We start from the raw sequence: 10,365 nt of genomic DNA on the forward strand, positions 1-10,365 counted from the left end.
TAATTACTCACGTTGGAAAGATCATAATACCATGTGGTCAACTTCTCTCGGAACGGCAAGACACTCGAATCGTTGAATTCTGGTTACGAGAATGGATTTCATCTGGAGCACATGTTCCTTTAGAAATAGTCACTGATATGTCAATTACACTTCAAAATGCGATTACTTTAGCAACTAATGGAATATTTTATAAAAAGTATTTGTCAATTTGTTATGATTTTTTAATTGGAAAAACTCAATTTGTACTACGGTTATTTATTCGTATTGATGTTGCTCATCTGATACATTGTGTTGCTAGACTGAAATGTTTATCTCGTGCAAAACCAGCAGTAAAAGATTTTTACTTACGATGTATAGGATTTATGACTACAATTGAAGAGTTTCAAGACTTAGACAAATATATGAAATCAGTTCTGATTGTCTGTCAAAACGAGAGTAAATGTCATGCAGATATTCAGTGGATTTTGAAAAGAATAGAAACTTTCAAATTTGATGATTCCATTGATTATAAACAGATAAGACAGTCTACTGTTTGTGAAAATGGCAATAATTGTACAGAACACATTTCTTGTAACGATGAAGTTAATGTATTTTCTGTTGAGACAGTAGATCATAATTATAACTACAACGCTGATAATCTTTCGGTTTATATTGATCAAATTATAGAGCAAACACATTCAGAGCAAAATTCAAATATGTCAATTAATTTTAATGATATAAACATGTATTATTTTCCAGAAATTACCAATGATTTGAAACGTTTATTTAAACAATTTCCATCGTGGACTAATGTTATGTTAAACTGTTTTAATTCAAAAAATACTGTTGCAACGTCTGCTCGATCCGAAAATTATTTTCGATTTGTCAAAAAAAATGTCTTAGAAGAACGTCAACCGTACCGATTTGATAAATTTTTTATAAAACACTTACGGTCAATTAATACCAAAGTTATCGAAGCAAGAGCAGCTTATGATGCATTAAAGAAAAACAAAATTATTATTAATCAAAAACATGAGAAAAAGTTACGGAAGAAGGAACAATTAATTTTACAAACAAAAAAAAATTGGAAAAATAAAGTAGTGAATGATACATGTGATTTATCTAATAGAAATAAAAAGAATAATTTTTGTACTAATGATTTTAATACTGATGAGTATAATCAATTAATGGAAGCTGTTAATTCAAAAGATTTTGTTCATTCAACTCCGAAAAGTATGGTGGATTATCAAATTATACAAAATTCAGAAAACAATTTTTCCATTGTGTTGGACGTTGAAAAAAAGTAATTGAACCGATAATTAAAGTAAATAAAAATTCGGAAAATGACAATAATTTATTGAACAAACTTGGAACGTATGTTACTCCATGTCCTAACATAAAGGTAATCCACCAAAAACCTGCTCAAAAAAAGTTTAAAAAAGATTTTATTAAAAATGGCAACAGGTTACCTCCACGTATGATTAATAATAACAAAGTTTATCTTTTTAACACTTGTCCGTTTAATTCAATTACTGAAATTGTATCTGCTGCTTGTTGCAACTCTAAAAACTTTAAAAATTTTGTTACTTCACAAATGAGAAAAGAAACTATTTGTTTTTTTACATGTGTAAATAATTATATTGAACACGGAGCTACAGCGTCGTTTTACAAATTACGAGCAACATTGTTAAATTCATTATATCCGTCTGCTGATAACAATATAACATGTGACGACAATGTTTGCGATGTATTTAGTAAACTAATGAGAACATACGATGTAAATATTGAAACAATAAGGTGTCAAAATTCTCAATGTTGTGCAGTTAATTCGCAGAATATACCAGTTTTAAATTTAAGCGCGAAAATAGTCTGGGAAAAAGGTATGCAACATTTGAATGAGAGTGTAGACGAGTTCATACGCGCAAAAATTATCTATTGTTAGAGCTGTCATACAAACTCCGCTAGAAAAACTATTCAAATTTGTGATTACTTATGTTTAAATATCGAACATTTTTATAAATCATCGATTCGTTTCCCTGATAAGACTTTTCCGAACACTAATTTAAATGATATTCCAACTACAATACAAGTACAAGACAAATATTATATTTTGTGTGGGGTAATCCGGTTTATATATACCACCTATTATTATCAATGGTATAGGACATTATGTTGCATACGTTAGGTCACTCACCAACAAATGGACTGAAATTAATAATCTCTGTAAAGAACCAAAAAATATTGTTAATTTACCGGCGATTAGAATATCGTTATTACTTTATGTATTACTTTAACTAATTTTAATAATTTTTCTTACCATGTTGACCAAAGATAACATTAAATATTCATCAGCAATAATTGCATGTATAAAAAATAGCTGTATCTGTAAGATGTGGAACATCTACAAAAATATCTTTATAGTTATATATTTGCTATTGATGGTTATATCTAAAAAAATACATTTTGTTCAAAATGGAATATATATATATACATATAGTTCATTGCACATATAGTTAACAATTACAATGTATGAGCAACGGCGCACGGTATGTGTGTGAGTGTATGTGTGTATATGTGTATGTGCATGTATGTATATAATAAAGAAATTGCAAAAACTAGAAAAACGGCGCTATTGTACACACGCACACATGCACACACGCACGCACACACGCACGCACGCACGCGCCCACACACACACACACACACACACACAAATATTTGTTATATTAATATTTATAATGACGATATATTTACTACTATTAATAAACAAAATAAGAAACAGAGATAAAGTGCTGTTTTAAATAATTTACCCTTTCATATTATAATTATGTTAAAATGAGAATATACATGCACATATCTTTCATTTATGGTTGAGTAGACCTTGTAGACCGTAGGAAATGGAATTCAGCCATTTCGCTTACGGCCTTAAACCCCTTGCACAATGCCAGGCAACAGGCAATAGGAACAGGGCATAGAAATCAGAAATCATGTATAAATGCAGAATAAACAGTGACACAGGCAATAGACACAGAGTTTCCGTCACGTTGGAAATTCTGTGCCTATTGCCTGTTGCCAACCAATCATAGCATTCGAATTTTTTAGGTTGTAATTTTGGTTATTTCCTGTTCCTATTGCCTGTTGCCTGGCATTGTGCAAGGGGCTTAACTCTACGCCCTATTACACCGGAAAACCAATTTATTCCGACGTCTTATGGTGCGATCCCATGGTACGGAACGTATGCGCAATGCGGAATTGGCGGAACGCTCGTGATTGGTTCGACCTCTTTTACGTTCGTTCCGCCGACTTTTATCCGCAAGTTTCTATTTTATCCGCACTGATCGTGCGAAAACTGCGGAAGCCTTAATACTTGTGTCCTTGTGTGCGAGTGTGAAAAGACAAAATGTCAGAATCTCAACAGAGATCCGTAAGAACATTATTAAAAACTATTTAAATTTTAAATAATGTAATTTTGAATTAATAATTTTATCAAAGAGAGAGTGGAACGGGCTGAATAAAAGCCAAGCGCTGTTGACGGTGCACAAAGGTTAATTCCTTTATTTATGATAAATCAAATTTTTAACGTACGTTTCGGTCCGAATTTTGGACTATCCTCAGAAGTAATATATATTACTTCGTTATTATATTATCGCTGAAGATGGTCCAAAATTCGGACCGAAACGTACGTTAAAAATTAGATTTATCATAAATAAAGGAATTAACCTTTGTGCACCGTCAACAGCGCCTGGCTCTTACTTAGCCCGTTCCACTCTCTCTTTGATTTTCACCAGAGCCTTTACACGGATTTAATAATTTTATATTAATGCAATACTATATTGAACAACTTCTTTACAAAATATAAGTTTGTTAATATGCGGGAGTTTGAATTATATATTTGAGTTATGATTATATATTTGTTACTTGTTTATAGGATAAAAAATGTGGATATTGCGGATATATTCTCTCAGGAAACTTTGACCTGATGAAACATTCTTGCTTTCATCCGTTTAACGAGGAAACACATCTATTAAGTGTGGATGAAAATTTAGTAGTCACTGTTGGTAGGTATTATTTATAGTAATCGAAGTATGTCCCTTATATAGTAAAGCATGCCATTAGTTATCTATTGAAATATTATATTGTCCCGACTAACAATGATACTGAATGGACTGGGTTTCGTTTGCCAGTGTTATTATTGTTTCTTTTATTTTACAGTGTCTCGTGCATACGAATTGGAATTAAATGATGATCTTCCAAATAATAACATGCAAGGACTTGATACGGATAAGCTCTTAATATATTACGTATCCCAGAAGAGAGCATTATTCGACCATCGAACACCAGCTAGCGACAGAAGCACATTGAAAAAAATGCACTGTGGCAAGAAATATGTAACTCATTGGGAGGTTAGTATGTATATACATATTTTGGCCATGTACAATAATTATATAAGCGCAACTAAACCTTCTATTTGGTTCTGATGTGTGTTTATAGGAGTATTAAATATAACCCAAGTCAAAAAAAGATGGCGATATCTCCGAGATTCCTATATTAAAGCAAGAAAAAAAGAACATATGTACATTCCAAGTGGGTCTGCTGCTGAAACTTCAACTTTGAAAAAAAGTTCCTTTAGGTTCTACGAACAGATGAAGTTTTTGGATGATGTCTTAGGAAAATCTTTGTAAGTTTAATAATTTAATATATACATTGTTTAAAAAGTCAATGTATTTAAAATACAGAGACACTCCAGACTTGACTTGGTTATTTTATTTAGTCCTCTTTGACACTTGAAATTAGTATTCACGCAATAGGAATTTTTCTCCAAGGTTCTTGATTATTCTTTGTTAGGACCCGATCCGATATTAAAAGTGCTGTTTTTCTCTCTAGAACATGTACTAGTCTACCATCAAACGTTCAAAACAATGAAGAAGATGAAAGTATGTTAACTGAAGTTAGTGAAGACTCAGTATTGGTGCCCCAACCAACATGCAGCAATGCGAGCAGCAATGTATCAAACTTATCGCTGCCATCAAACTCCGGAGAAATTGATTTAAACTTAAGTAAAAGTACGGTTCTATATTATTTTATTAAACATTTCAATAAATTTATCTTATGTTAAAAATCAATAATATTTTAGAAAGAAAGTCAGACAGATTGAGCAAGACGAACGACGAATTTCACGAAACAGTTATCTCAACATTACGCGAAACCAATAAACAACCTGACGGAGTTGATGGATTTTTACTTCTACTCGGAGAAGGATTAAGGAAACTGCCATACAGAAAGCGAACCGAATTAGAAATGAAATTCCTTGCTATGCTCTGTGACGTTGCAGTTTCGCTGCATAGTTGCAGCGCCCCGCCGCCGTCACAAGGCGCGGGTTTCGCGACCTTTTTCACGCCCGAGGACGGTTCAACGAATCGATGCGAGATCTCCAGGGGCATATTATAATTGCGTTACAAATTACTGATCCCTTTTATTTTATTTTGTATCATTTGCGTGGCGCCTCACCGAGCCGAAGACCGGAGTTTCCTGAGAGGATGCAGAGGACGCGAAAACGGAGTTGACGAGAAGGATAACGGCGAGAGACCGGACGACGGAAAGCGGATCGAAGCGACTCGCGGGCCGCCGAGAGCGACGGAGCGCAGGAAAACACGCGCGCGGCGCGTGACACAGCGGCGGGCGGACCCATAATGGCAGGGCCCCGGGACGCCGGGGCTAAATCAGCTCATCTGCCCTCCTCACACTGCTGACCGGATTCCGGGATAGGCGGCCGCCATTCCCGAACCGAAAAGGAGGAACACGGAGGCAGACACGTCCCGTCCGCCGCCGGGAAGAATCCCGGAAAAGTTGCCGCGCGAGCGAAGGGCCGTTTAGCGCCCTGCGGAAAGCCGTAATTCACGGCCCTACGCACGAATCCGCCGCGAGCCTGCGAGCTCACCCCTCATTGGTCCGCGCTCCAACGTCGCGGGGCCGCGTACGCCCGGGGTGGGGTGCGCTATCGATTCCGCCATCGAGCGAAATTTCGGGAGCATTCGTGGATCGTCCTCGATAACCGACGCACGTCAAAGGCCAAGTCGCGATATTCTCTTCGCGTTAAGTCGCATTTTGGGAGCTGAGTACGACGTCCGGCTGCTCTCTTTCGACCCTTGGGACGACGGCGAGGACCCTCGGGAGAGAATCTGCCTACGGTGAGGTTGCCTCGGTAACGTTTTATGTAAAGCCACGACACCGCTCCCCGGGTCGCGCTCTCGCTCGGGAATATTCGCGATAATTAGCGTACTCGCCGACAAGGCGTAATTAGCGATCGATAGCGAGAGTGAGGGGCACCGGAATGGTCTCGTGGCCGTGGGATCGCGATCGAAATCTACGAACCTCTGGAGATCGCGGTAGGCGCGTCGATGACGACGTTCGATATCGCGAATACGCCATTTCTCGCGCCCTTCACGTTCACGACCGCGTGTCTCGTTATGCGTAGTATTTCGCCCGGTCGAATCTTAGATTCTGCACGCGATATTAATGGCGTCAGAGGGATATTCGCGTTGGTTTAATTGCGTTACTTACGATTCGCGTTCGGGCATATTAGACTATCCTCGCGATATCGACTGCGTTGAGTACGATTCGCGTTCGGGCATTATTATTCGCGGTAGGATGTGGTTCGCCTTAAGATACCATTCGCGTCGACCTAATGTTGCGTCTCGTTATTACTTGCGGTAATTCCGTAATCGTTCTCGCGTTAATTCGAGTATTTCGCGTTAGGCCGAGTGTCTCGGCGCATCATTTTTCGCGTTGGACGATTGCTGACGATCGCGGGTGTTGCGTTCGATCAGAATCACTTGCGTATTCTCAGTTTCTTGCGTTAGGATAAATCGGTCATTTCGCGTTAGTTATAGTATTGGTCGCGGTAATTCCGTATATTTTCTCGCGTTAGTTTAGTATTTCGCGTTACGTCAAGCGCCCCGGCGCCTTATTCTTCGCGTGAGGATATCCCTGGCGATATCACATGTTGCGTTCGTTCCTTCTTGCGTTGGGACATTACTCGCGTCGCGTTCGTGCGTTAGTTTAAGATTATTCTTTGCGTTAGTTTAAGATTACTCTTTGCGTTAGTTTAAGATTATTCCCTGCGTTAGATTGAGATTATTACTTGCGTTAGAGTAAGATTCTTATGGCGACAGAATCCCGGCACGGGTTTGGGAACTTGCGTTCACGCGCTCCAAGCGTGGCGCATTATCATTTCGCGGTATTTCGCGCTATTATTTCGCGTTTATTTCCGTTATGTCGTAGTTAGTCGTAATTTGTACCGATACTCTATGTTATTTGCCCGCGAAATATTCTACTATTATTAGCTGTGAAATTATATGATCTCGAGGATTTTGTAAGTTTAGTTTCCTCACACTTTCTTTTGCGGCGCCTTTCGCGCGTTCACTGAGTTAACGTAATTTTCCATTTGTTTCTGGCGTCCGCGTTATCATATTTGGTGATTACAAAATCTGACGCCCGCGTTATCAATCACCTATTTGTTTTGGTTCGATTAAGAGACGCCAAAGTGGCATTAACTGTTCACCCGAAGATTACAAAATAATAAATGTTATCCTTTATTTGTTAATTGCTTGAGAGTACGACATTATTTATTCGACGTCACCCCGCCGAATACCGCGCTGCCCTTCATCAACCCCGCCCTGCTATTAGGTCGAGCTAGCCATTCCCTTGCACACCGACTCATTTTGCGTCTCGTTTTTGGTTTCTCGCGATTTCGCGGACGCGAATTTACGCGTCTGGCGCCCAACATTAGAATCTTTTCGTGGAGTGTCGGAGGTGCGAGAGAATCACCGGGGAGGCCTACCATCCTGCTCTCCTTTCCCCTTTTGATCCGGCACACGTCCCGGACCGCTCCGGGAGTGAAAAAGTCGTGACAGCTCATGGAAGAGCAAGATAAATTAATTAACGAATAACTATAAATAAATCATATTTACTTTATGTTCACTTAATCTGCTATCTGATATAAAAGAAAATTTTTTTACTACATTATATATTATTATTATATCTTTATTTTTATTTTTATTATTACAATTTTATTTTTTATTACATTAATATTAAGTATGACTATTATTGTACTAGGTATATTTAGTTTCAAACAAATATAATTTATTTTCCCTCTCCCCAACAAATCTTTCACCAGTACATTTTATGATATAGCATATATCTCATCCGAATTTCTGTAAATACACCACGTTTATGCTCAATTTTCAAGGTGTTCCCCAAGCACCACGAACTTTTTATTAGCTTTATCGTATTCAGGAGATCAAGATCTACAAAAAACACTATTTCTTTTACTTACACCTTTTTGGGCGAAATTCGTCCCTTTTTTAACATCCTCCTTTTTTGCACTTTATTTAACTTACCAAAATATATTTAAATCAGTTTTGCGACCGCATTTTGATGTTATACTTTTTCTCTTTCTTTGATGTTATACTTTTGCTCTTTCTTTAAATGTTTATTTCAATTTTTACAGATTTCCCGTTATTTTTCTCGATTATCTAAAAATCTAGACGTGATGGAGCAAAACGGTTTACGAATTTGGATTCAGTGACCCAAAATCTATAAGAAACACCTACTCTGATCCCAGTTGCTTTTCAAAAAAAAATTTTTGTGGTCCTGTGTTATTAATTAAAAATCGTTTTGCAACGCTTTTTTCCACTGGTAAGATAACGCACCAGTACCTTGAAAGTATGTTGAATACGCTTCTCTAACTGCAATAGCATTGTTATTGCCGCGGCTTCGACAAAGTGGCATATTACGAACTCCATGACTTGTATGCAGCACTTCTTCACCAGTGCGTAAATATGATTTACTTCCCGTTAATTGCGCTTCGTTTTTTATAATAAAATTGTGCAGTGCTACAGTCGCTTGTACAATTTTGCGTACATTGCTGACATTCGCGATGATCGGCCTTCGGTATATTCTCCATCGAGCCACTAATATGCCGAAAGCGTTCTCCACAACTCTTCTTGCACGGCTAAGTCGGTAATTAAATACTTTTTTCCCAATGTCGAGTTTTCTACTTCGCGGATATGGTCTCATCATGTACATCGATAGTGGAAAAGCTTCATTTGCTACTAGTACATAGGGTAATTCTGGTCCGTCAACTTCAATTTGTTTCGGGTTTGGCAGTTTGAACGAATTAACTTCGAAGCGTTTCCCAATTTCGCTATTGCGAAAGACTCCTCCATCACTTTGCCTACCTTCAGCACCAATATCGACTATTGTAAAGCAATAGTTTGCATCGCTGATTCCGAGAAGATTAATACTGTGATGGCCTTTGTAATTGTAGTATGTTGATCCGCTGTTTGGTGGAGCCTGTAACAAGAACACATATTGTCTTTTTATCATAATTTTGTATTATGTACATTGAATATAAAATAAATCTTTTTATATTTAACAAAGCCTGTTATTTCTTATTAATAAAGTTTTAATGTTATATAAATAAACTCAGAATTCCATTTAAAACTTACTTGGATTTGAACATGCTTTCCATCGATAGCACCAATACAATTCGGAAAGTTCCACAATCGTTGAAATTCATCAGCTACAGATTTCCAACTCTCTTCATTGTCCATAAGAAAAACTGAATCTTTTAGACAACTCCAAATAGCTTCACAAGTCTCGGATATAATTTTTGAGATAGTGTTGTGTGCAACTCTGAAGGCATATGACAGGGATTTCATACTATCCCCTGATGATAAATAGCGCAGTGTAATCTGGAGCCGAGTGTCAGGGGAAATAGGTTCGCGAATAACATATTGTTTTATGATGACTGGTTCGACCAATGTTAATAACACATTAAATAATTGAGGTGGCATTCTAAAATAATCTAGATATTTTTCTCTGTCTTCAGCCAGCATTTCCTTCACAAGATTCTCACTTGCTCCTTGGTTTAATCTTCTCTCCATACTAAATATAGGTCGTACCCAATATCTTCGTTGTTTTTCATTTTCATTTCTTTCTGCGATTATATATAATGAATATAATTTTATAATTTTACTGCGTAGTTGTTGCTTTTTAAATGGACACCAACATTGTTTTAATTTATTTAATAATACGCAAATAATAACAAACAATTTTTTAGAATACATTTTTAGCAATTGAATGTTGTAGTAATTGGTGACAATTTTGTAGGTTATGAATGGAATTCGTTAATGTGACAGATGTATTGCATGTATGTACGTGTGATTCCGTTCCGCTGAAATATCTTTTCTAATGTCCCATGGAGCGGAAAATGCGGAAGCGTAGTCTGTGCGTGCCAATAATATACACTGTTCCGATAGATACAATGAAAGGATCTATGGGAAATAATTTTGTGATTGGCAAGCGTCAATTGCGCTTCCGCGA

At 37.3% G+C, this 10,365-nt stretch overlaps 1 protein-coding gene and 1 pseudogene across 1 annotated transcript; one reads left to right on the top strand and one right to left on the bottom strand.

Moving 5' to 3' along the window:
- The first annotated feature begins 3,913 nt into the window (after positions 1-3,913).
- LOC139783660 (uncharacterized) lies at positions 3,914-6,844 on the top strand (annotated as a pseudogene).
- Positions 6,845-8,081: 1,237 nt separating this feature from the next.
- Positions 8,082-10,142, bottom strand: LOC139783662 (putative nuclease HARBI1). The gene is made up of 2 exons (XM_071722808.1): positions 9,489-10,142; positions 8,082-9,333 (listed from the first exon to the last, which is right to left on the bottom strand). The coding sequence occupies exons 1-2, from the start codon at positions 10,107-10,109 to the stop codon at positions 8,644-8,646; spliced, it is 1,311 nt and encodes a 436-aa protein (XP_071578909.1). The 5' UTR covers positions 10,110-10,142; the 3' UTR covers positions 8,082-8,643.
- Between the last annotated feature and the right edge of the window lie 223 nt (positions 10,143-10,365).

The sequence above is a fragment of the Temnothorax nylanderi genome, unplaced genomic scaffold, assembly GCF_030848795.1.
Source record: "Temnothorax nylanderi isolate EJ_2023f unplaced genomic scaffold, tnyl_v1.0 TNYL_tig0527_pilon, whole genome shotgun sequence".
Taxonomy (NCBI): Eukaryota; Metazoa; Arthropoda; class Insecta; order Hymenoptera; family Formicidae; genus Temnothorax; species Temnothorax nylanderi.